This window comes from Sciurus carolinensis, chromosome 8, assembly GCF_902686445.1.
Source record: "Sciurus carolinensis chromosome 8, mSciCar1.2, whole genome shotgun sequence".
Lineage (NCBI taxonomy): Eukaryota > Metazoa > Chordata > Mammalia > Rodentia > Sciuridae > Sciurus > Sciurus carolinensis.
Window position 1 is genome coordinate 138436678 of NC_062220.1, and position 25654 is coordinate 138462331.

Here is a 25654-nt window from a genome sequence, read left to right on the forward strand (position 1 = left end):
TTTGTATAAGACTTGTCCAGCATCTGCTATTGCTGTTTTCATTACAGTAAATTATCCTACTTGGGGAAAAAATATTATGAAGAAAAAAAATTTTTTAAACCTTAATAACCCCAATTTTTTTTTTTTTACCTTCCTACAGTTCTATACTGAAACCACTTTGCAATGGCATTTTCTTCCTGGCAACCACAGAAACACTGATGCTCCAACCCAACACTATTTCAAAAGATCTTTAACACTAAACTGAACCCCAATGATCCAGCCCTAATACAAATATCCTTAACACTAAAAAGAAAAAAAAAAAAAAAAAACACACTAATTGGAATGCAAGAACTTTATTGAGAGAAAAGTGCAATGAAACTTGTCAAAAGCTTAAAAGAAAAGGGAAAGAAACTTAGACACCTCCCCTCAAGCGCAGGACCAAGTGCAGAGTGGACTCCTTCTGGATGTTGTAGTCAGACAGGGTGCGCCCATCTTCCAGCTGTTTGCCAGCAAAGATCAATCTCTGCTGGTCGGGGGGGATGCCTTCCTTGTCTTGGATCTTTGCCTTGACATTCTCGATGGTGTCACTGGGCTCCACCTCCAAGGTGATGGTCTTGCCCGTCAGGGTCTTCACGAAGATCTGCATCCCACCTCTGAGACGCAGCACCAGGTGCAGAGTGGACTCCTTCTGGATATTGTAGTCAGACAGGGTGCGCCCATCTTCCAGTTGTTTGCCGGCAAAGATCAATCTCTGCTGGTCCGGGGGGATGCCTTCCTTGTCTTGGATCTTTGCCTTGACATTCTCAATGGTGTCACTGGGCTCCACCTCCAGGGTGATGGTCTTGCCAGTCAGGGTCTTCACGAAGATCTGCATCCCACCTCTGAGACGCAGCACCAGGTGCAGGGTGGACTCCTTCTGGATGTTGTAGTCAGACAGGGTACGCCCATCTTCCAGCTGTTTGCCGGCAAAAATCAACCTCTGCTGGTCCGGGGGGATGCCTTCCTTGTCTTGGATCTTTGCCTTGACATTCTCGATGGTGTCACTGGGCTCCACCTCCAGGGTGATGGTCTTGCCAGTCAGGGTCTTCACGAAGATCTGCATCCCACCTCTGAGACGCAGCACCAGGTGCAGGGTGGACTCCTTCTGGATGTTGTAGTCAGACAGGGTGCGCCCATCTTCCAGCTGTTTGCCGGCAAAGATCAACCTCTGCTGGTCGGGGGGGATGCCTTCCTTGTCTTGGATCTTTGCCTTGACATTCTCGATGGTGTCACTGGGCTCCACCTCCAGGGTGATGGTCTTGCCTGTCAGGGTCTTCACGAAGATCTGCATCCCACCTCTGAGACGCAGCACCAGGTGCAGGGTGGATTCCTTCTGGATGTTGTAGTCAGACAGGGTGCGCCCATCTTCCAGTTGTTTGCCGGCAAAGATCAACCTCTGCTGGTCGGGGGGGATGCCTTCCTTGTCTTGGATCTTTGCCTTGACATTCTCGATAGTGTCACTGGGCTCCACCTCCAGGGTGATGGTCTTGCCTGTCAGGGTCTTCACGAAGATCTGCATCCCACCTCTGAGACGCAGCACCAGGTGCAGGGTGGACTCCTTCTGGATGTTGTAGTCAGACAGGGTGCGCCCATCTTCCAGTTGTTTGCCGGCAAAGATCAACCTCTGCTGGTCCGGGGGGATGCCTTCCTTGTCTTGGATCTTTGCCTTGACATTCTCGATGGTGTCACTGGGCTCCACCTCCAGGGTGATGGTCTTGCCAGTTAGAGTTTTCACAAAGATCTGCATTGTCTGTTACAAAGGACAACAAAGAAAAAAGAACCAAGAATTTAGCAACCAACTAGCAGTGCCAACGGTGAAAGTTCAGGGTCACTGTATACTGGTCCAAATAATTAAAATGAGGCCAGGTCTTTAATCCCAGTGACTTTGGAAGCTGAGGCAAGAAGATGGCAAGTTGTAAGCCAATCTCAGCAATTTAGGAAACCATCTCAAAAAATAAGAGGGGATGGGGAGATAGATCAGCGGTAGAGTGTCTCCGGTTCAATTGCCATATCAAAAAAAAAAAAAAAAAAAAAAAAAAAACCCACTTGCCTTAGCAACCTCAAGAAATACAGGCAAGAGTGCTGACAAGTCAGTTCAAAACCTTGGCTTCAAGCACTAAGGAAGCCAAGCCCGGAAACCTTGACCAAGGAAACTCAGAGGCCTCAGGTCTCCCCCCTCCGGATGTCTGTTCCTGTCGATCGGCGGGGTCTAACCTCGGCCCGAGCCCTGTGTCCTGCGACTGAGGAACACCTCCTACACACACACAGGCGGCCCCACCCCGCATTATGAGTAGACAGAAAGGGTGACGTCACCGGACGGCGACGGTACGCAGCCGCCCCCCGGGGGGCAGGACTGCGCCGCGGCACCCCCACCCCGGTCGGCGCCCCCGTAGCGGGCGGAGAACCAGCCCCTCCGGTCACTCGAGCCCCCAATCGCCTCACGCCCCACGACAACCAGCCGGTCCCGGCGCGGCCAGGGCCGCGGGGCTCCCCGCGCTCCGCTTCTGCCCCCGCCCGCAGCCCCAAGCTCACAGCCCGCTCCGCGGCGCGGCTCCCCCGGTTAGGGCTCGGCAGCGGCCGCCATTTTGCCGCTGGTCCCCCCCGGCCCGGCGGGGCGCCGAGCACCAAGCCGCCGGTACCGAGGCGGGTCGCGCGGCTCCGTCTCCCTCGCGACCGCACGGCCAGTAAGGCCCGAGCGCCGCAGCCCCTGCTCACCGGCGGCGGCAGCACACAGCAGAGCGGCGACGGAACGACGGGCCTCGACGGAACTCGCTGCGCCCCGCCCGGCGCCGCCTTATATAGGCTGCGGCGGACACCGCCCCGCGGAGATCCCTCCGCGGAAACGCCGAGAAGGAACTATTTTCCCCCGCCCTTTCCGCCCTCTGGAAAGAAAACCAGTGACCGGGGCCGACCGTTCCCCGCCCTGGAACGTCCTAGGGCGAGGCTGGGACGCGGGGGTGGCACGTGGCGGGGGGGTGGGCGGCCGACCCGCGGGCCGGGCGGAGGAATCAGCGCGGGCGCAGTGGTGCGTCGACGACTGGCCGGGGGCCCAGAGGGTGGAGCCAAAGCCCGGCGCGGATCCCAGGCCGGAGCGGAACGGAGTGGGTCGGCCGCCCGCGCCCCGCGCCCCGCGCCCCGCGAGCGAGGGGTCTTGGCTCGGGTCTTGGCTCGGGTCTGCTTTCGCCACGTGGTGCCCGTTCTGCCGCGTCCCCTCGCCGCGGCCGCCCTCGCGGGCCCAGCCCCCACAGTGGCGCGGTGACAAAGCGCGTGACGCTGCAGTTTCCGTCCAGCGCAGGGCCTGGGCCAAGGACGAGCTGGCGTCCCCAGAGCGCCCCGGAGGAAGGAGCCTGTGCACCGCGCTGGCCAAGGCCGGCGGGACCGGGCCGTGCAGGCTGCTGCGAGCCTCCCGTTTGGAGGACCCCAAGGAGACTCGGGTCTCAGTCCTGTCCGACTGCATTTAACCTAGAAGCGAAACCCAGGCCTGAGATGCTGCTTTCTTCTTCCATTTCGGTTGCAGGTGTTCCCCTCCTGAGTTCCACCCCCAGCCGTTTTTAAACCGAGATGAAAACAAAAATCAAAAAACAAAACAAAACAAAAAAACAGCCGACAGCGGTCCCGGGGACCCTAGCACGGCTGGGTGACCTTCAAAGGCTGGGTGACCTTCAAATCGTGTCACACCTCTCCATGAACCTTTGTCACTTTGTAGGGGAGACCTTCAAAGTCCTCCCAGCTTTGTGAAATGTAAGGCCCGAGATTCTGAAGCACAGGAATCGACTCAGCTGCGCGTATTTCTGGGGAGACACTTTAACATGTCAGATGCAGAAGGTGATCCACGGGGTGCCAGCGGGGGGCCTAGTTTTCCACGACCCAGGTGCTGACTCCTGTGTCCTTTCCCCAGCCTCGGTTCCTCCTGGATTCTTCTAGAAACAGTCCCTGATTCTACACAGGGAGTGAGGATGACGACTGAATTTCTACCTTTAAAGCTTTCAAGAAAAAAAGAGCAAGATACCAACTGAATAATGTTCTGCCTTTAAGAAAAGATGGCATTCTTAAGTTATGAAGGTTATCTCAACATTATCCTTAAAACGTGGGGGTCAGTCAGAACAAGACCCCCTGGCTGGGGTGGTGGCTCAGTGGTGGAGCGCTTGCCCACCCTGTGTGGGGCACTGGGTTCGCTTCTCAGCACCGTGTATAATAATGAAATAAAGGTCCATCCACAACTAAAAAAAAAAAAAAAAGAAAAAAATTAACTGCTATATATTTTCTTGGATTAAAAAAACATGATATATTCTACCTTTAATATATCACTGCACAAATAAGACGCATACAGGCCTCACTTCCTGTACGAGACATTTACAGTAAAGCAGGCTTTCATTTCTGTTTTCCTGGCCTCGACCCAATTATTGCCAGTCAGTTTACATATCTAATGAACCACACATTACTTTTTTTCTTTTTCTTTTCTTTTAAAGAAACTGAAATAATTTAAGGTACCATATATCTTCACGGATGTTAAACTTCACCATCTCCTTTCTGGTGTGATTTTTCTTTTATATCGATCAGTCTCTCTACCAGGTTGTCATTTTTCTTTTGCCTGAAGGACTTCTTGAACATTTCATGTGGGAAGTGACTCTGGGTGATGAATTATTCGTGTGTGTGTGTGTGTGTGTGTGTGTGTGTGTCAGAGAGAGACAGAGAGAGAGAGATTTTGGTGTGAAAATTTTATTACACTTCATTTGGCCATGTGACCCCTGGCCAGCTGTCCCTCTTGTCCCTTTGGATGATTTTTTCCCCCCAAACTGGGACTGTGCCTTCCAAGCTCTGCTAAATGCTGGGAGGACTGTATATTTCCTGCGTAACCTATGTCCAGATGTATTTATGAGAATACCAGGACTGAGCATTGTTCAAAATGACTTTGACCTCTGAAATTTCACAAGAATGAATGAATGCATGGGTCACTGGGAACATTTAAATGAAAAAGAAAAAGAAAATGTCCTTTTCCAGGTGTAGTAGGAACCCTCAGTGGTCCCCAGTGTGGATTTCGGGGGAAGGTCATTTCTAAATCTCAGACAGAAGTTCTTAAAGGAAGGCAAAGCCGAGCTTGAGCCTGGCTCCAGCCGCACCCTGCGTGCTTGGGGCTGTGCTGAGCTGGGAGTCTTGTGATCCGTGTGTAATGGCTGAGTCATGAGCTTCGTGACAGAGCTTTTTTGAGTCCAAAGGTACTGAGACAAACAGTTCTAATTTCAGAGGACAGGAGGGGGAGCGGAGAGGAGGAGGCACTGGAGGAGGGCCTGGGAGTGGGAAGGGGCCCAGAGTTCACTCCCAGCAGGAACCAGTGCTCCCGGAAGCAGGAGTCCCCTGTCTTCAGACCCACAGGGGACTGGAAATGGGAGGCAGTGGCCTCCCACAAGAGGCTGCTTTTCCTGGGAGTGGTTTGCCCGGTAGACGTTTGGCAATGTCTGGGGACAGTTTGGGTTGTCACATGTGTGGGGAGGGGGTAGGAAGGTGCTGGCACTAGTGACAGAATGTCCTTCTGTCAAAGGAAAATGATCCCCAGGAAGGCCGAGATGACGAAACTGTCCTAGAGAGGATGTTGGTGGTGGCCGTTACAACTGCCTTTCTATTTCTGAAAGCGACTCCCAGAGTCTAAATGTCCTACTTGGACCCAGGAGCTGGGTATCAAGTCACGCTCCTAAGACCTAAAATTTCCTGACCTAGAATGCGACGTGCCAGAATGTGCTAGAAGCAGGATGAGTCATGGCCCCACTGGCAGTTCGTTCCGCCCACAGATCCAGCCTTTGCAGACGCCCCAGAAAAGATTGCTTCAGAGCCGGCACCAGTGGAAGGGGACCGAAGCCCAGCAACAGGGCAGGATTGGCGGGCGGAGGGTGCACGTGATGGGCTGAGCTCTGGGCGCCGGGGTGTGGGGCTGGGGCGGGTGGGGACGTGCTTGCCCGCCTGCCTTGCTTCTGTCCCCTGACAGATCCAGCTCCCCTGAAGGTCACGCCCTGCTTGTGACCTGATTCAGCCCCAGGGCACTGGCCGGGAGTCCAGGGGTCAGAGAGCTCTTTGTCCCCCAAGAGAAAGGGTGAAACCAGAGAGTGGGAGGGCAGGCCCGGGCCTGCCTTGTCCTGGTTTGTGTGACCATAAAAGGTCCTGCAGAGCGCTGTGGCCAGTGGCCTTAGGAACAGGGCTGGGGACCCAGGGGTGGCTCTCTCCTGCTCACATCCGTGCTCTTGAATTGGCAGAACCAGGCGGCTGAACGTAAGAGCCCGTCAGCCGTGTCGCCTTACCAATCTGGGTTGGGAACCAGGGATTTATTTAGACTGAGTTTGTTTTTGTTTTTAAATTATGGAAAATTACAACATCATATTGACTTTTTTTTTTTTTCTTTTTTCCTGGCAGTGCTGGGAATGGAGCCCAGAGCTTTGTACCTTCTATGTAAACACTCAGGTTGCCGCATCTGAGTCCTAAAATCCCCCTTCTCCGAACGCACCTTCACACCGCTCTCTTTATCTTACAGACTGAAACTCTGTCCCCATTAAACAAGTCCCTTGTCCCCTCCTAGCCCCCAGCACCTCCCCTTCTACTCTCCATCTCCATGAATTCATCTGCTCCAGCCACCTCATGTGACAGACTGTGTGTGTGTGTGTGTGTGTGTGTGAGAGAGAGACAGAGAGAGAGAGACAGAGACACAGAGAGAGACAGAGAGACAGAGAAAGAGAGACACAGAGAGACAGAGACAGAGACACAGAGACAGAGAGACAGAGACACAGAGAGAGAGACAGAGAGAGACAGAGACAGACACAGAGAGAGACAGACAGAGACAGAGACAGACACAGAGAGACACAGAGAGACACAGAGAGACAGAGAGAGACACAGAGACAGAGAGACAGAGAGACAGACACGGAGACAGACAGAAACAGAGAGACAGAGACAGAGAGACAGACACAGAGACAGAGAGACAGAGAGACAGAGATAGAGAGAGAGAAAATGTAATAATTGAAAAAAAATTTTAAAGATTCACATCTCGACCAGAGAAACATGTATCCCATTTGTATACAATAAAAATAAATTTTAAAAAAATTCACATCTCGGGCTGGGCTGTGAGTTGGTGGCAGAGCGCCTGCCTAGCATGTGTGAGACACTGGGTTCGATGCTCAGCACCACATAAATATAAATAAGGTATCGTGTCCATCCACAACTAAACAATATTTTTTAAAAGACCTGCTTCTTTTCTGGGGAGCCCCAGCACAGCCTTTAGCCACAGCAGCTCCTGTGCACCCCCAGGTGCTCGGCGCTCCCAGTCACAAGGTCGGGAGTCAGGCAGAAGCTGATCAGCCTCGCGTGGGTCTGGGTCACTTGGGAGTAACACGCCTCGCTCCCTCTCAACCCTGCCGGCACACAGGGAAGCAGCAGCCTTTGTGCAGATGGGTTGGAAACAGGCTCGGTCGCCAGGGCGTCACCACCTTGCTGGTGAGTCATTTCACAAAGTTTGTTTCCTCATCTCAAAAAGAAAAGGTCTGCAAAGACCCAGGCTCTCCAGCTCTAGATTTTTTTTTTTTTTTTCCAACCATGGAGAATTTGAGGTCAAGTCGAGGGACAGGAGAGGACAGGACCCTCCTTCCTAGAAAAGCACGTCTTCTGTTTGAATGGCACAGCAGTGCATTGGCATAAATGGAAGGTTCTATTCCTTCCTTCCGCCCTCCTGCCCCTGCTGTGGAGAGCTGAGCCCTGGGCTGGGCTGCCGCTGGCCTTGGGCTGCTTCCTGGACAAACTGAGTCACTGACGCACCACAGAGGGGTGAGAGGCCCGACCTTGAGTGACCTGCTGAGGCCAGGAATGTCCGTGGTCCTCCATGCCCGGCACAGAAACCCCCAAATGACTGGCCTGCTCACGTTTCCTGTGCTGTCAGTCATCAAATTAGGTCTTACTTTGACATTTCCCTGCTCATTGCTCCCCTTGGTCACCTCTAACAAGACTGTTTAAGGTGCCAGGGTCTTCACCATGGAAAGTTCATACCTGCCTGGTATTAAAATTTTGGCTTTAAGCCACGAACCCGGGTTGTGGCTGGAAAGAAAAACGAAGTGGAGATGCCGGGGATCGAACCCGGGGCCTCATACATGCAAAGCATGCGCTCTACCACTGAGCTACATCCCCCACCCTCTCTGCCGGGCTGCCTGGAAATCCCTGCTACACTCGACTCAGAAAGGGTTTCCACGCCCTCCCATTACATTCTGTGCATACCTATAAATGGCCATTAGGGGTTAGCAAAAACTAACCAAAACTTCATTTCCTGTTTCTCAAACGGGCCTCTTCTTCATAGCCTGGCCACTAAGATCCTAATTGCTACAGGAAATCAGAATTTCCAATAAATGAGGACAGTGGCCTGATGATACTCCCCCCGCCGGAAATGTCTGTAGTTTCTCGACACCGAAAACCATTCCAGCCTTCGGTGACTTTGAGCTCCGCACATCTGTTTGAAGACTTTCTCCTCCCCACCCCAGACTGTTCTGGATGTAAAAATGAGCAAATTAAAAGGGAAGAAATTGAAGTCCCAGAATCAGGTCTCAACCTGGGAGGAGGGGGGAGTCGGCAACGTCCCACGAAGGACAGCCTTCCTGTGATTGTGAGGAGCGCCAGCCTCGGGGTGCCTGTGAGGAGGGCCGGGGAGAGGGGCTGAAAGGGTCGGTGTCCTCTGAGCATAAGGGGTCACGAGTCGTGCGGGGCGGGTGAGAGGCTGCACCTCCCTCCCCAGCCTCAGGAGTTCCTGTGCGGGGACACCTCCCCACGGAATGCCCTACCACTGCCACCTGGTTGACCTTCAGCCCCTTCACCGCCAGCTGGTGCCCGGATCTGCTCTGAACGCAGCCGCTTCCTCCGCGTTCCCTGCCCCTGGGGGGCTCATCTGGGAAGCGGAGGTTTTCACAGTCCCTATCTCAGCAGGTCGTGGTGACAGCCGGACAGGGCAGAGCATCTCAAGCAGTGTTCTCAGCGCCTAGGACTCTGAAGGGAGCTGCAGATGAGGTGGTGCTGTTTCCATGGGAACCCGGGGGTGGGCTGCATCCTGTTCTGGCGAGACCGCGGAAGAGGGAGGCCGTGGATGGGCTAGGCGAGGGGTTCCTCGCTCCTCTAGCTCCTCGGGGGCCTGGGAGGCCCCAGCGGCCGTGCAGATGGATGGCACCCTGGGCAGCATGACCTTGAGGGACAGCTCAGATGGCAGTGGCCCCTGCTTCCTGTCTCCCAAGTGCATGGCAGCCAGAGAGTTCTGGTACCTGGGGTTGAACTCAGGGCACTGACTCCTGAGCCACATCCCCAGCCCTATTTTGTATTCCATTTAGAGACAGAGGCTCACTGAGTAGCTTAGGGCCTTGCCACTGCTGAGGCTGGCTTTGAACTCTTGATCCTCCTGTCTCAGCCTCCCGAGCCTCTGGGATGACAGGGGGGTGCCACCGCACCCGGCTAACCCTGATTTTGTTTCTTCTGGACACAACCGTTATGAGATCAAGTCCAGACTCCTTCCAGGCCCTATGGAGTGGACTGCTCTGAATTTGAGGCCTGCTCCTCTTCCTCTCTACATCTTCTGCCCCAGCTGAGCTGCCTCCTTCCTGCCTCAGGGCCTTTGCCCTTCCTGTTCTCTCAGCCTGGAATGCGGTCCCCCAGTTCCTCCCACGGCTGGCTCCATCTGGAAGTCCAGCTCCTTGCTCAACGTCTCCTGCTCAGAGAGGCCTTCCGGGGCGCCTCCCTAGTGACCTGCCAGTCCCGTCATCGCCTGTCACACAGCTTTCTTCTTGTTTTTCAAACCATTGATTCATTTTAACAGTATTTGCTTGTGTCTGTGACCCCCGCCAGGACGTAACCTCAACAGGGCAAGGCCTGGTCTGCCTGTGTCCTGCTCATCCCTGGTGCCTAGGACTGGGCCTGGCACATAAGAGGTGCTCAGTAAGGTTTGTGGAATGAACGTGGAGAAGTTCAGAATAAATGAAGAAATGAACCAAAGAACCGGGGCCTGGGAAGGTGAAGGGCTAAGGACACTATTGAGGATCTTCCCCGCCCCGTGTCCACCACGACGGTCACACACCCTCGGTGGGATTCTAAAGAGCGCTGCCTTCCCGGTCCTTCCCTCCGAGAACTCCGTCTTTCCCTTAAGGCTCTCGCTCAGTCCCTGCGGGATCCGCAGTCCTGTGGGGATGGAGTGTCCTTGAGGGATCCCCAGGTCACGCAGGTCGTGAGGATGGGGCTTCCTGGGTTCTAACTTGTATTTAGGGAGCCCCCCTGGGAATGAGACTGGGAGTCTCCCCGTGGAGGATGCTCTGCCTGGGACTTCCCAGTGGGAAAGCTGCCCGGGATCCCCCGCTGCACGGTCAGACCTTCCCCGGATCTGGTGATGTAACTTCTGCTCTTTCTCTTTTGCTTTTGCCCCCATTTCTTGACTAAAATGAACGCTGCCTTGTACAGAGCGTCTTTATTGTCGGTGGGAGTCCGCAGCTGCACACACGGGTGACACTTTAGTTACGGAAGGCCGAGTCTAACTGCCTTAGGACAAATCCAGAAGCATTTTCTGAAGACAGGGTGGAACTAGACGAGAGACGCAGGCGGCCTCAGGACCTGCGGGTCTGGGCTGCACAGAGCCAGCACCTTTTTCTGGGCCTCAGTCATAAAATCGAGCCGGTTCCCAGCACCAGGCCAGGAGGGAGAGTGTCACCTTTCTTGCAAGCCCGTGACGCACGGTGCGCTGGGGAACTGGCATGCGACAGGGTCGAGACGGACAGCAAAAGAGCGCAACCTCCCCGTCGGGGAATCGAACCCCGGTCTCCCGCGTGACAGGCGGGGATACTCACCACTATACTAACGAGGACGGGCCCTGCCAGCACCTGCCCGGGACTCTCCTTGAAGGAACCGCGTCCCCCTGCCCCTCGCCCTCTGCTCCCGGGTCGACCCTTTTTATTTTCTCGCAAAGGAAGTCCGACCCGAGCGACCCGCATGGCAAGGCGGCCGTTTCCCGCTCGGCCCTGGATTTATCCTGGAGAATCCAAAACGCAAACCACAAACGCGGAAAGCAAAAGCCGACGCGCGGCGGAGGGGAGGGGGCGCTGACGAGGCCGCCCGGGAGGCCTCGGCCCGCGGCCTCCCCAGGTCCCCGGCCTCCGCGCGCGCGCAGACTCGGCGGGACCGAAAAAGGATAGCTGCCGAAACCCGGGATCGAACCAGGGACCTTTAGATCTTCAGTCTAACGCTCTCCCAACTGAGCTATTTCGGCGGCCGCTGCAGCACAGCCTCGCTCGGGTCCTCCTTGTCGATCCCGCGCCCGGCTCCTCCCACCCCCGCGCGGGTGCCGGGAGCTCCTGGAGGCCGCGCTCCCGCCACCCGCCTGCGAGGAGCCCTGGGTCCTTCCGGGCCGCCGCCTCCGGAGGCCCCCGGATCAGGCTTCCCGCTCGGGCCGCCCCCTTCTCGCTTGTCGTCTTTTCCGTGTCCACTCAGTGACTCCCCAGCTGAAGTGACGCGGGGAGCCGGCAGATCGTCTGCGCCAGTCGCTGCTGCAGCCCTCGGTGCCCGACGCGCAGCAGATGCTTAAACAACGTCCTTTGGAGGGTGAGCACGAAGCCCCGCTGGCGCAGAGCTGCGAGGAGGAAGCGGGGCGCCCGGGCCGGCGGCGCGCGGTTGCTGGGGCTGCGGACTGCGCCAGGCCCGGGCGGTTTTCCCGCGCCGCGCGCGACTCAGGCCGGGCCTCGCAGCGAGGCCGTACCCGAGCGCACCTGCTCAGCTTCTAGGCAGCAGGACGTCTCTCGCCTTCCTGGTCCGAGTCACTCGGGGGAAGCGTCTGCTGGGCACCTGGTGGCCACATGTTTGATTCCACGGCGGCCACGCAACAGCCCGTGCAAGGACACTCACCGCGGGGGGACGGTGGAGGACCCGGGGCCGGGGGCGCAGAGACCGGGAGAGGTCCTGCTGGAGCAGGAGCGTCCGGACCCGGGACAGGGGCCTGGCTTCTCCGTCTCCTCCTCTTCCCAGCGAGTCCCGAGTGTTTCCTAAAAAGTAACCACGCTTTGTATTGAGCTGTCGCTCACCCGGGTCGGCCGCCCGGCGGGAACGCAGCCCCGCGCCATCCAGTCCCCACGGGCGCATCCAGCTGGCTGCGAATCCGGCCGGGCCTCCCCCAGCCCCTGGAGACCACCAGCCCACTTCTGGTCGGGGTGTCAGTACAGCAAGAAAGAGCGGATTGGTCACAGCTGCGCTGACGGTGCTAACCTGCGGCTACTTCCTTTTAAAATGTATTATTATTATTATTATTATTTTCGTACGGGGCACACTGAGCCCCAGCCCTTTTTATATTTTATTTAGAGGCAGGGTCTTGCTAAATTGCTGAGGCTGCAATCCTCCTGCCTCAGCCTCCCAAGCCACTGGGATTACAGGTGTGAGCCACCGCCTCGGGCCTTCCATTTGTTTTAAATATTTGTAAGAGCAAACTGCCCCTATCAGGTTTATTAACAACTCATGTTTCCTCTTCTGTGCTTTCATTTCCTATTGATTGTGACCTACTGGTATTTTAGGATTTTTCTTAGTGATTTGAATAATTTATTTGTTTTTTACTTTCCTTTTTATTTTGAATAAATTATGTCTATAACAAAGATATTAGTCCGTAGATTTCTTTGCCTACAGTCTTTTTTAATCACTATGCGAAATTTTTTTCACCTAATTTTCTACATGTAGGAAACTAGAACATGGATATAGCTAACAAAAACAATTAAAGACTTGTAAACAAAGAAAAAACAAAACAAAAACAACTTTTACCCTCTCCAACCAGCATGGGTCCAGATTGCTCCCAGTTCTAAAGATCTGCAAAAACAGACTCACAAGCAAACCCCTTCCCGTTCCTGGGCTGGGAAGCTGGGTTCCTTGCGAGCAGTGTGCCCGGCTGTACTTCTCTTCAAGTTTAATCTCTTCTGCTTTTTAAAATACGTGTAGCTTTACGATCCACCTGGAAGTTATGTTTTGCAGATGTTATATGAGTCTAAATGGGTAATTTTAGTGTAAAAGGAAAAAGATGTTCCTTAACCTGAGCTGTTGGGAAGGAGACAGCGATGAGACCTTTCAGGATCTGGATTACAGTTAGGCCGGCTGGGGAGCGAAGTCTCTACCACCTGAATTTTGTTGGCATTTACAAAACCAAACCGTATGCGTTGACGCCAGTGTGACCTCATGAGCGGGGAGCTGGCCTCCTGCTGCTTTTCCTGATGCAGAGTGTCATTTGGTTTTTAAAAACTAAGTGGGTGTTTTTGATAAAGTAGGAAAGAAGGGAGGGAGGGAGGAAGAGCGGAAGGAGAGGAGGAAGAGGGGATAAAATTCAGAGTCCAGGGAGGAGTGGGAAGGGAGAGTCACTGGCTGAGCCATCCCAGGCCCCTGCAGAGGTGGGTTGTCCTTTAGGTGACCTTGAGCGAGCCAGGAGGCCTCTGCGGCTGCAGCCTGAGGACAGAGGACGGTGAGGACCTGCAGAGCGCCCGGCAGGCTGGCCCGCCTGTGACCAGAGTGCAACAGGCGAGCCCGGCGGCCACGCTGCGGACCAGACGGGCGAACGGCAGCGTGCTCACCTCCTGGAAGGTACAGAGTGATGGACAGCCATGCGCACGCTCTCTGGGAGCTGGGCACCTCGGCAGGGCCCGAGTTCATCCTGTCAGGGGTGCGAACAAGGGTGACACAGCGTCCTGTGCGTCTGAGGGTCACGCGGCAGCGCATCCCCAAAATGCAAAAGCCTCGAGCAGCCTCCCCGTCGGGGAATCGAACCCCGGTCTCCCGCGTGACAGGCGGGGATACTCACCACTATACTAACGAGGACGGGCCATGGCGGGTGCTCTCCGAGGCCACCCCTATGGATGGATGGCGAGCCCAGGCGGCGCTCCCGCCGGGCGAGGTCCGGGGGCGCAGCGCTGCCGAACCGGCCTCCGTGCGCAGGGCCGAGAGGCGGAGGAGAGGCCGAGGAGCCGGGGCGCCTCCCTATCAGCCTTCCGCACGGACTGCGCACGGCCGGGGATGTAGCTCAGTGGTAGAGCGCATGCTTTGCATGTATGAGGCCCCGGGTTCAATCCCCGGCATCTCCACTCGCCCTTCCTCTTTTCCTCCTGGAATCTTCCGTGGGCGTAGAAAGCGCAACAAGGAAGGGGCCCCAGGGCCCCGCGCAGGAAGTCCCCCTGCAGGTCGGCGGCCCTGCAGTTTTGAACTAAGGCTCCTGGTTATCCGTGGCGTCCAGCAGGCAGATTTCTAGAGGGTTCTGCCACTGGCTCTCCGTTCAGTGAACCTGAGCGCCACAGGCCAGATAATGTGCACGCATTGAGCACCTACTGTGTGCCCAAGCAGAGTGTCAGGTGCCCGGCATCCCTCCCTGGAGCTTCTTGGCATCCACCCGCCAGACCAGGGAACTAGTAGGAAGCAACGCGGCGGCGACTGAGGATGACCGTAGTGGTGATGGGTGCACCCCGGGCGGCTGTCGTGGGGCCGCGGGGAAACCGCAGGTGCAGCGGCCCTGGCTGGAGGAGGGGACGCTCCGCGGCGAATGCGCGCAGCAAGCCCTGCGCTTGGGGTGCAGGGAGCAAGGCAGGCGGTGGAGCGGGGCTGGAGGGCCCGATGCCGGGGAGTAACTCCATTGGTTTCAACTGCTCCCTCTGGCGGCCCTGCGGAGAATGCGCCCTGGCTGCCGGAGAGACGCGGGGGACCAGCCAGGCTCCAGCCCTGGCCCCGGGAGCTGCTGGAGGCTTCTCCAGGGGGCACCGTGGAGGTGGGGAGCTGAGGGAGTCGCAGACGGTCCCCAGTCGGGGCACAACACCTTATCCGGCCACTCCTTAGTCATCCAGGTTCTCTTGGGACACCACCGTCCTCGCCTTCTGGTCCTGTATCTCTCTCCGCAGGATGGACTCCTACCAGGAGCATCACAGGGCCAAGGACAAAGACGCCTCTACTTGAAGTACTTGCGTTTGAAGTGTTGCCGGGTTCCTTCCCCTACAGCTGCAGTGCCCGGCCTCTTCCCTAGGGGGCGGTGGAGGTGCTGTTTGCTCACCTGGGCCAGCAATGGGGGCTGCCGTCTGAATTTTTCAGTCTGTGGGGAACAAGGTGTTATTGCATTGTTAGTGTGATTTTCATTTCCCACCTGCGGGAGAGGGTCATGTCTGTTACTGCGCCAGGCCTGTTCTGCCCCCACTCTGCCCCGAGTGCCCGTCACTGAGACAAGGTTTGCAAAAGCCGAAAGACTCTATTCCCACATGAGGCTGGGAGGCCCAGTCTCAAACCTGCCTCCCTGAGGACAGGGTTGGGTACTCTGGGAGAGAGCAGCGTGGTGATTTAAGGGGTGGGGAAAGGGGAGGCGGCGAGGTCATGGTGCTCTGCGCAGGCCTGACCGACCCTCGTGGCCTGCCCCAGGCAGCGTGCTCAGAGAACAGGTGTCAGCTGTGAGCTCTGAGGTGCAGGTTTCAGCCTCCTGCCCTCAGAAGGTCACCTTCTGGTCAGAGCAGAGCACTTGCCTGGTGTGCACAAGGCCCTGGGTTCCGGCCCAGCACTGAAACAAGAACAACAAAGTCACCTGCTGGACCCTGTGCAGGCCCTGGGGAGGAGCCGGTGGTTTTGACAAAAGCAGGCTTCAAGCCCTGAAAAGGACCCTTAGCGACCTCACTATCATCCGCCCCAGGAGACTAGTGGGAAACTAATCGTGTATTTATGGCCCACATGCAGGACTTACGGTTTTTTTAGTCAACTAAAAGCAAGTAACTAGAAGCAAGTGATATGAGAGGGGTTGTTGTTGGCAGCAGGGATTGAATCCAGGGGTGCTTTACCAGGGAGCCACATCCCCAGCCCTTTGTTTGTTATTTAAAGACAGGGCCTCACTAAGTTGCTGAGGCTGGCTTTGACCTTGCGATCCTCCTGCCTCAGCCTCCCGAGCTGCCAGGATCACAGGTGTGCACCCCTGCACCTGGCTGTGTTTTATTTTTGAGGCAGGGTCTCCCTGCCTGCCCAGGCTGGCCTCCCACTTCAGCCTCTGCAGGCGCTGGGACCTCCGCAGCGCCCCTCAGCCGTGGCTGGGGCACTCTGGCAGTTCCCCCTCCAGGACTTCCCCCTCTCTCCACTGACAAGGGCTCACATGGTCACTCTGGGCTGCTGTGGCGTTTGGGGGCAGCTTTCCTCGTCTATTCTTATTTTCCAATTTTGCTTAAGTCACTCTCTACATCAGTCTAACACTCCACGAGGCCAGATCCCCTTCCCTGGTGGTCTCCGGGTGTCTGTCTCTTGAAAGGTTTCCCCGGCTTTCTTGCAAACACTCCCCACAAGTTTCTTCTTAGCTTTTGGGCCCCCTCTTGCTGGGGACACAGATGGAAAGCAGGACGGAAGACCTGCTGTCACTGGTCATGCTGTTGATGGACAGCCCTGGGGACGGCTCAGAGGACTTAACCTCTGTGACAAACCAGGGCGGGGAGCAGGAGGGAGGCACAGGGTGTCCTGGGAGAGGGAACAGCCCCCGCGGGCTCGCTGAGGGAGGAAGGAGGGCAGGGAGGCGGAGGGTGCGGGGTGGCCAGGAGGGGACACCTGTGCAGGAGCAGCCTTGAGGACCCCCAGGGGAATCTCCCGGTTGTCCTCCCAGCACCCGCAATGCTGTCCCAGGGTGATGTGGACCCGGCCAGGGCCCGGCACTCGGAGGGGCACGTCCAGGCCCCGGGCTGCTGGGCCTGGCAGGGGGCCTCTGCCTCTCTCTGGGTCCTCCCACAGGAAGGAAGTGGCCTGCAGGAGCATCCTCCCGGGTTGCTCATGGTAGCCAGACGGCTGCCTGACCCTGCTCGTGGGCTCTGGCCAGGAAGGGCACTGGGTCAGCTCCACCGGTAGACGGGGCTCGGGAGACGCCAGCCCCCGGAGAAGGCCGGGTGCAGGCCAGCGGCCTAGGGTGCGCCTGGGTGGTGTGGAGACCCCTGAAGGGCCCTGGGGAGGGGCTGCCAAGCAGCAGCGCCTGCCCGGCCTGTGCGAGACCTGGGCTGTGTCCTGCACACAGATCACTGTCCTTCAGAGAGGCCATCAGCAGAGCGCAGGGCGCCTGGGGGAGGTCACCTGCAGACCACTTACCTGGTCAGGAACTGGGACCTGTTCCCCACTTCCCCTCGCACCGAGACTGGACCTAGGGGCACGGCACCCCAGCCACGTGTCCCCAGTCCCAGTACTCTCTCTCTTTTGATTTTTTTGAACTTTTTCTTAGTTGTAGATGCCACAAAGGCCTCTATTTTGTTTATTTCATGTGGTGCTGAGGATGGAATCCAGGGCCTCCCCGGTGCCCCAGCCCCAGCTCCCCGGTACTCTTAAGGGCCGAGCAGACCAGGACCCAGGTTAAACACCGAGGGGCAGCAGCGTCGTCCACTGCAGCAGCGGTGGGAAGGTGCTCGAGTCCACGGCATGAATCAGAATCGGCGCGTTCACGGGATGGAGAGAGGAAGTGGCTGCCGGAGGGGCCGGGAAAGGCAAGGACAGCGGGCGGCTCACAGGCAGTGCGTGTGAGAAGTGCTGGAGACCACAGGGGGTGACGGCTGACCAGCGCTGGAGGGGACCTGTGTCGGTCAGCCTCGTGCGCCTGTGACCAAAGGCCTGACGAGAGCGATGCAGCCGAGGGAGAGTGTATTTGGGGGTCACGGTTTGAGGTCTCCGACCTCGGGCAGCAGACTCCAGCGCTCTGGGCCCGAGGTGAGGCAGCGCGTCACAGCGGGAAGGTGTGGAGGAGAAGGTGCTCAGACCCGGCACCAGGAAGCAGACAGCTCTGCCCACCAGGGACAAGACAGGACTCCAGAGGCACACCAGTGACCCACCTGCTCCAGTGACCACCCCGTTGGTCTGTGTCAGTAGTTTAATGTGCTGATGAGGCTGAGGCTCCCATAACCCAGGTGCTTCACCTCTGAACTTTCTTGCATTGTTCTCCCTGAGCTTTCTGGGGACGCCGCGTATGTAAAACACGACAGTCCCAAAGCTACTGAACTGGACTGGCTGAAGCAGTGGAGAGCTGTCAGGCACGGTGGCTCCCACCTGTAATCCCAGACTTGGGAGGCTGAGGCAGATGGACCACTGTTTGGAGGCCAGCCTCGGCAACTGACAGTCTCAAGATAAAAAATAAAAAGGGCCGGGGTGGCTCAGTGACAAATGCCCCCGGGCTCAATCTCCAGGACTGAAAATGAAACAAAACCCCAAGGTAGTGTATTATGTGCATTTATTGCGATAACTTTCCCCCGGTCCTAGGGATCGAGCTGTAGTCTCAGCCGCCTACCCCACACCCTGCTTTTCTTTGGCACCAGGGATGGAACCCAGGGGCGCTCAACCCCTGACCACATCCGGATCAGCCTGTTTTATATTGTCCCGGTGGTCTCGAGTGGACTGAGGCCTCCTGCCTGTCTTCTGAGTAGCTGGGATGACAGGCGAGCACCACCCTATCCACCAAGGAACTTTTCCTCTGGCACCAGGGACTGAGCCCGGGGGCGCTTTTCCACTGAGCCACATTGTATTTTACTTTGAGAGTCTCACTAAGTTGCAGAGGCTGGCCTCACGCCCAGGATCCCACCTCGGCCTCCCGAGTTGCGGGGTTATGGGCGTGGCCACCACACCTGGCTGACAGCATCTTCTCTCCTAGGAATACACCTGAGATCGGGACGTCCACACACACCTGCTCCGGAAGCTCACAGCAAGGCCGTTCCTGAAAGCCGCCGGGAGCTGGAGCCCGCCAGGGCCCTTCCTGGATGAACGGGTGCCTGGGTGCCCGCGTGCGGTCTGTCCTTTCAGAGAGACACCCGAAGGGACCAACGCGGGGCCGGCGGGGGAGACATGAAAGGCTGCTGCCGATCCGGTGGTGTGTTCGTTGGCGGTTCCGGGACGAGCCCAGAGGCGCACCACTGAGCCACGCCGCCCGCCTGTCTTATTCTTCACGGAGCGGGAGCCGGGCCTCGCCTTCCGCTGCAGGCGGGCCTGGAACTTGGGGGCCTCCTGCCCGAGGCACTGGGACTGTGTGCACCACTGTGCTCGGCTGTAGCCTGAAAACAGTTTTTAAAAAAAGACCCGTGTGTTTGGAATTGTGGTTCCTTGGGGTGGCTGTGGGGTGGGAGGGATGCTGGTGACAGAAGGGGTCTTGGTGGCTGCTCCGGTGCCTCCGAGGGTGGCCAGGGAGGGACACTGCTTCCCTCTGGAGCTGCCAGCAGCAGTGCTGGGGTTTCTAGAGAGCTGCCATCGCAGCCCAGCTCTGCATGTGGCAAGGAACCTGTCAGGGACCAAGAAGTTCTCATTCTGAGAACATTCTGATCTTTACAATAAGCAGCAGCGCCCCTCCCTTCCCGCCGGCGCAAACTTCACCTTCCCGCCGGCGCGAACCTCACCTCCCGGCCGGCGCGAATTTGCACCCTATCAGGAACCCAGCAGAAGAACACAGCCAACCAGCCTGCACCTTGTCACACCCCTCCTTCCCTCAGTATAAATACCCCTGTGTGAACAATAAAAATTTGCAGCTTGATCAGAATTCCTGTCTTGCTGCCTCTCCCTGCGTCTCTTGTCCCTTCATTCCTTCTCTCTCAGGTTTGCGGTCCCGTGTTGATGTCCCGCGGGTCGGGACAGTTGGCGCCCAACGTGGTCGATTGGAAACTTTGAGAAGCGGAACGCTGCCCTCCGGGGAAGACTTGGCCAAGCAGGATTCGCGATCGCCCTGGTAGACGCGACCGGGAGTCAGATCCAGGAGGAGAGTGAGGTCAGCGCAAGGTAAGTGACGTACCATGGGACAAGCAGTTTCGTCACATGATTTGTTTCTGACGGGTCTCGAGGAGGCCCTCAAGACTCGGGGAGCGCGTGTTAAGAAAAAGGATTTAAGATTATTCTTTTCATACATAGAGGATTTGTGTCCTTGGTTTCCCCTCGAGGGATCGATTGATGGTAAAAGGTGGCTCAGAGTAGGAGACTGCCTCAAAGATTATTATGAGACTTTTGGTCCTCAAAAGGTGCCCGTCACTGTCTTTTCTTATTGGAATTTAATTAATGAGATTCTTAAAAGTTCACCCTTTGACAGTGGTACTTTAAAACTTGTAAAGATTGGGGAGCAGGCAATGCAATCCACCTCTCGCCCCCCATCGGCATGCCCTTCGATTAGTATTCAAATGCCCCCTGCTCAGCCTTCTCAGGACCCTGGGACCCTCCCAGACCCTGGGAACCTCCCAGACCCCACCTTACCAAAGGAGTCCCCTAAAAATCCCCCTAAGATTTATCCGGTTTTAAATCCCCATGATGAGTTGACCCCAGAGGATGAGGCCACCCTGGAGGAGGCAGTGGCTCAACACCATTTTCCAGACCTGCCACCTCTTACAAATCCACTTCCCACTTATACACCCCCTGCCTTTCGTGCTCCGGTCCCTCAGGGACCTACTGCCCCCCCAGACATTTTTTCCCCGCTTCCCTTGCCTAATCTAACCCCTTTACGCGAGTCTCTCCAACATAGGCGGGAACAAATCCAACTTTTAAAAGAACTAAAAGCCCTTGATGCCGAGCTTCGCTCACTGGCCTTGGGCACGGAGTTAACACAAACTGGCCCAAAACCCCTTAATACTCGTAAGGTGAAGCCACGTGGTCAGCCTGTTCTTGCCTTTCCAGTCACTCGCAGTCAAGCAGATCAGCCCCCCCAAACTGAAGCAGAGAATTTAGAAGGAAGTCAGGAAGAGGAACCAGGGGAGGAACAAGAGGTAGAACCAGAGAGGGAACAAGAGGAGGACCAGGAATCAGGGGATGAGGAGGAGCCCACCTCTGGACAGAGTGGAACCCTTGGTTCTTATAAAAGGCTGAGCCTCCGCTTTCTTGAAAGACTTAAAAAGGCTTGTACACAGTATGGCCCCACTGCACCTTATACACTGGCCTTGCTAGAGAACCATAGTACACAGTGGCTCACCCCTAATGATTGGAAATTTTTGGCCCGAGCCACCCTCAGTGCAGGTGACTTCCTGTTGTGGAACGCAGACTTTAGGGAATACTGTCGGGAAACTGCCCAAAAAAAAATTCAACCAAGGCTTCCTCTAAATCCTGGACCTATGTTAAACTAGTGGGTAATGCGCCATTTGATACTAACCCTAAACAGGCACGCTTTCCTACTGGGCTCCTAGCGCAGGTTCAAACTGCTGGTTTGCATGCTTGGAGACGGCTCCCTCAAAAGGGCTCGGCCACCACCTCCCTAGCAAAAATTCGTCAGGGTCCTGACGAGCCTTACAGTGACTTTGTTGCCCGGCTTAATCTAACTGCGGAGCGCTTACTTGGACCAAGTGAAAACGAGAGCTCCTTTGTAAAATATCTTGCCTTTGAAAATGCCAACCCAATATGTCAAGATGTTCTTCGGCCCCACAAAGATAAAGAGGACCTTTCTGACTTCATTAGGCTGTGTGCCGGGGTAGGAACAGCCCATGCCATGGGTCTCGCCATTGGTGCCGCCTTCACCAAGGCCCTTCACCACCCTGGCCCACGTACTTGCTTTACTTGCAAACAACCTGGCCATTTTGCGCGAGACTGCCCAACAGGGAGACTGGGTCAAGGACCCATATCTCCTCAAACAAGGACTAAACCACCTCTGCTCACCCTTTGCCCTAAATGTGGTAAAGGTCGCCACTGGGCCAAGGAGTGTAGATCCAAGACCAATGCCCTTGGACAGCCTATTCCCTCTAACTTCTCGGGAAACTCCTCTCGGGGCCAGCCCCTGGCCCCGACCACCCCCAGAGCAAACCCAGGGGCAATAAGGTTTGTTCCCTCTCAGACTCCCAACCCAATCCAGGCTCCCTGTCCTTCTCCACAATCACCTCCCTCCAACGTGCTACCCCAGGCAGCGCAGGATTGGACCTCTGTGCCTCCACCGATACAATATTAGACTCTATGCAAGGACCTCAAATAATACCCACTGGGGTTGTAGGCCCCCCTCCACCTCATATGTGTGCTCTTATTCTTGGGAGAGCTCCTACCACCTTACAAGGTGTTCAGGTCTTCCCTGGCATCATTGATGATGATTACACTGGAGAAATTAAAATACTGGCCACAGCTGTTAACGGAGTAGCTGCCATCCCTGCAGGAACAAAAATTGCACAATTAATACTCCTTCCCCTCAATTCAGGAAATTCACCAGGAAACACAGCCTCTTTAGGTTCCTCTGATGTGTATTGGGTCCAACCTATTTCCCACAAAAGACCCACTCTTACCTTATTTATTGAAGGAAAGAAATTCCAAGGGATCCTAGATACTGGTGCGGACGCCACAGTTATTTCTCAAAAATATTGGCCATCAGAATGGCCCCTCACCTCATCACTAACTGACCTTAAAGGAATAGGGCAGTCAAGAAACCCCTTAGTTAGCTCCAGGGTGCTTAATTGGACTGACACAAAAGATAACACAGGGAATAAAGGAACCGTTACCCCCTTCGTTGTTCCTGATCTCCCTGTCAACCTTTGGGGACGAGACATTCTAAGCCAAATGAAAGTTATTCTTGCTAGTCCCGACTCTTTAGTCACTCATCAAATGCTTCGTATGGGCTTTATCCCTGGTACAGGCCTTGGAAGGCTAGGACAAGGACAGGTTGAGCCTGTACAGCCCATACAAAAAACAGACAAATTTGGACTTGGGTATGTGGATTTTTAGTGTCGGTCCCTGACCCTCCTGAACCCCATGCAGACAAAATTATTTGGGAAACTCAAACTCCTGTGTGGGTGGATCAGTGGCCCCTTACCCAAGAAAAATTAGAGGCTGCCTCTATGTTAGTACAGGAACAGTTGACAGCCGGCCATGTGGAACCCTCAACCTCACCCTGGAATACTCCTATTTTTGTTATTAAGAAGAAATCAGGCAAATGGCGCCTTTTACAGGATTTGCGCGCTATCAATAAGGTTATGCGCCCGATGGGGGCATTACAGCCAGGCATCCCTACACCGGTAGCTATTCCTAGGGACTATTATAAAATGGTCATCGACTTAAAAGATTGCTTTTTTACTATTCCTTTACATCCTGATGACAGACCCTATTTTGCTTTCAGCCTCCCCCGCATCAATTTTCAGGGCCCTATGCAAAGATTTCAATGGAAGGTCCTTCCCCAGGGTATGGCTAACAGCCCTAGTCTTTGCCAAAAATATGTTGCTCAAGCAGTAGACCCTGTGAGAGAGCGGTGGCCACAAGTTTATATATTACATTATATGGATGATTTGTTAATTGCTGCACCTAATACCTATGATCTTAACAATTGTTATTTGGATCTCTATAAAGCCCTTACTGCCTTGGGACTTCAGATAGCCCCTGATAAGGTTCAAACACAGGACCCCTACACCTACTTGGGCCTCAAACTTCAAACTAATCAAATTCAAATCCCTAATATACAATTGCGTGTGGACCATCTCCACACTCTTAACGATTTCCAAAAACTACTAGGGGATATCCAATGGCTAAGACCATATTTAAAACTACCCACCTATGTGCTTTTGCCTCTTAATGATATTTTAAGGGGAGATTCTGACCCTTCTTCTCCTCGAGAGCTTACTCCCGAGGCACGGCAAGCATTAATTCAAGTCACAGAAGCCATTGCTCAACAATTTGTTACACAAATATCTTATAACCTTCCTTTGGTTTTGGTTATATTACACACCCCTCATACACCCACGGGACTATTCTGGCAGTGGGATCCACATTTTAAAAATAAAGGTTGCCCCTTGCTTTGGGATCATTTGCCCGCCACATCCTCTAAAGTTATTGCTGTCTATCCTGCTCAGGTAGCTTCTATCATTATTAAATGTCGCTTGCTTTCTCGACAACATTTTGGCAAAGACCCTGATAACATTCTGATTCCATACACTAAGGATCAAACCCAATTTTTGCTACAGACGAGGGATGAATGGGGTATTGCTCTATCAGGCTTTTTGGGAATAATTGATAACCACCTTCCCAATGACCCCCTTTTGCATTTTGCTCAGTTACATCCATTTATTTTTCCTTGGGTTACTCGGAAGGCTCCTATTCCACAAGCCCTTACTGTTTTTACAGATGGCTCCAGCAATGGCCGTGCAGCCTTTGTTGTTGATAATCAGCCTACCACCTTTGACACTGCTTATCCATCAGCACAGCTTGTAGAATTGTTTGCTATAACACAAGTCTTTATGACATTTTTTGATAAACCTATTAATATTTATACAGACAGTGCTTACATTGCCCATTCTGTGCCCCTATTGGAGATTTCACCCGCCATTAAGGCTTCCTCCAACGCAGCCTTTTTGTTTAACCAGCTTCAACGACTAATTCAGGCTAGAAAACATCCATTTTTCTTAGGACACATTAGAGCACATTCTGATCTTCCCGGTCCCCTATCACGGGGTAATGCTCAGGCTGATGCAGCCACTCGGTCCCTTTTCCCAGTTCTTATTGGATCCATCCGAGAGGCCACAGATTTACACAAACTTCACCACTTAAATTCTCAGAGCCTTCGGCTACTTTGTAAAATTACCAGGCAACAAGCAAGGGAAATTGTAAAAGCGTGTCCTGCTTGCGTTGTCTCCCTTCCTATTCAACATCTGGGTGTTAACCCTCGAGGATTACTGCCCAATCAGATTTGGCAGATGGATGTTACTCACTTTCCTGAATTTGGGAAAACAAAGTACATACATGTTTCCATAGATACCTTTAGTGGCTTTATTTTTGCATCACCGCATTGCGGAGAAGCTACCAAGGATGTCATTTCTCATCTTGTCTCAGCCTTTTCCATAATGGGAAAGCCAGCACATATTAAGACAGATAATGGCCCTGCATATACCAGTACCAAGTTCAAACAGTTTTGTGCCACTCTTCAAATCTCTCATACTACTGGAATTCCATATAACCCTCAAGGTCAAGGCATTGTGGAACGTGCACACCTCACCTTAAAAACCTGGCTTACCCGCCTTAAGGCCTCTTCCCTTGCATTTACCACTCCCAGGGATCGCCTTAATCATGCATTATTTGCTCTTAACTTTCTTACCCTAGACAATGAAGGACATTCGACCGCAGACAGACATTGGCATCCCTCTTCTAGTTCTGCTCGCCCATCTGTTATGTGGCGCGATCCTTTAACAAATAAATGGAAAGGCCCAGATCCCGTCCTCATTTGGGGACGAGGCTCAGCTTGTATTTTAGATCAAGAACAAGCAGCCCCAAGATGGTTACCAGAACGCCTGGTCAAACAGGTCAATGATTTACCACAACCCAGGGACGGAAACCTTCCCCCTGAGGATGAATCTTCCTCTCTTATAGATGTAGCTAACAATCTATGCGAAAAATCCCCTGAATGACAGACCCTGTTCTTGCACAACCTCTACAGCAGTGGCCTCAGGTACTGCTGGTTTGGGGGTCTCTCTTACTCAATATACAAAATTATCCAGACAATTGATTTCTGATGTACAGATACTCTCAAGCACCATACAAGATCTTCAAGATCAGGTGGATTCCTTAGCAGAAGTGGTCCTACAAAATAGGAGAGGTTTAGACCTTCTAACTGCCGAACAGGGAGGCATTTGTCTGTCTTTGCAGGAAAAATGCTGTTTCTATGCCAACAAGTCAGGAATTGTTAAGGACAAGATCAAACAGCTGCAGGAAGACTCAGAAAAACGCCGACAAG

General features: G+C 54.6%; 2 protein-coding genes and 5 non-coding genes across 8 annotated transcripts in view; 1 reads left to right on the forward strand and 6 right to left on the reverse strand.

Annotated features, from left to right (window-relative positions):
• Positions 1-316: 316 nt before the first annotated feature.
• On the reverse strand, positions 317-2875 carry Ubc (ubiquitin C). Its single transcript, XM_047562778.1, has 2 exons — positions 2734-2875; positions 317-1768 (listed from the first exon to the last, which is right to left on the reverse strand). The coding sequence occupies exon 2, from the start codon at positions 1763-1765 to the stop codon at positions 392-394; it is 1374 nt and encodes a 457-aa protein (XP_047418734.1). The 5' UTR covers positions 1766-1768; positions 2734-2875; the 3' UTR covers positions 317-391.
• Positions 2876-8103: 5228 nt separating this feature from the next.
• Trnaa-ugc (transfer RNA alanine (anticodon UGC)) lies at positions 8104-8175 on the reverse strand. Its single transcript has one exon. It is a non-coding gene; the product is annotated as a tRNA-Ala (tRNA).
• Positions 8176-10801: 2626 nt separating this feature from the next.
• On the reverse strand, positions 10802-10873 carry Trnad-guc (transfer RNA aspartic acid (anticodon GUC)). The gene has a single exon. It is a non-coding gene; the product is annotated as a tRNA-Asp (tRNA).
• Positions 10874-11202: 329 nt separating this feature from the next.
• Positions 11203-11275, reverse strand: Trnaf-gaa (transfer RNA phenylalanine (anticodon GAA)). Its single transcript has one exon. It is a non-coding gene; the product is annotated as a tRNA-Phe (tRNA).
• A 2501-nt stretch (positions 11276-13776) lies between these two features.
• On the reverse strand, positions 13777-13848 carry Trnad-guc (transfer RNA aspartic acid (anticodon GUC)). Its single transcript has one exon. It is a non-coding gene; the product is annotated as a tRNA-Asp (tRNA).
• Positions 13849-14039: 191 nt separating this feature from the next.
• Positions 14040-14111, forward strand: Trnaa-ugc (transfer RNA alanine (anticodon UGC)). The gene has a single exon. It is a non-coding gene; the product is annotated as a tRNA-Ala (tRNA).
• A 4242-nt stretch (positions 14112-18353) lies between these two features.
• The window catches only part of Dhx37 (DEAH-box helicase 37), a 33088-nt gene continuing 25787 nt past the window's right edge, over positions 18354-25654 (reverse strand). Inside the window, exon 28 of one of the 2 annotated variants that reach the window (XM_047561569.1) lies at positions 18354-19273. The gene's annotated coding sequence lies outside the window, so the exon portion shown is untranslated. The remainder of the gene's footprint in view (positions 19274-25654) is intronic. The other variant, XM_047561570.1, reaches the window with a different exon arrangement.

Bases quoted from the DNA above. Each gene is read 5' to 3' on its own strand.
- Ubc (XM_047562778.1), bottom strand. From the start codon at position 1,765: ATGCAGATCTTTGTGAAAACTCTAACTGGCAAGACCATCACCCTGGAG.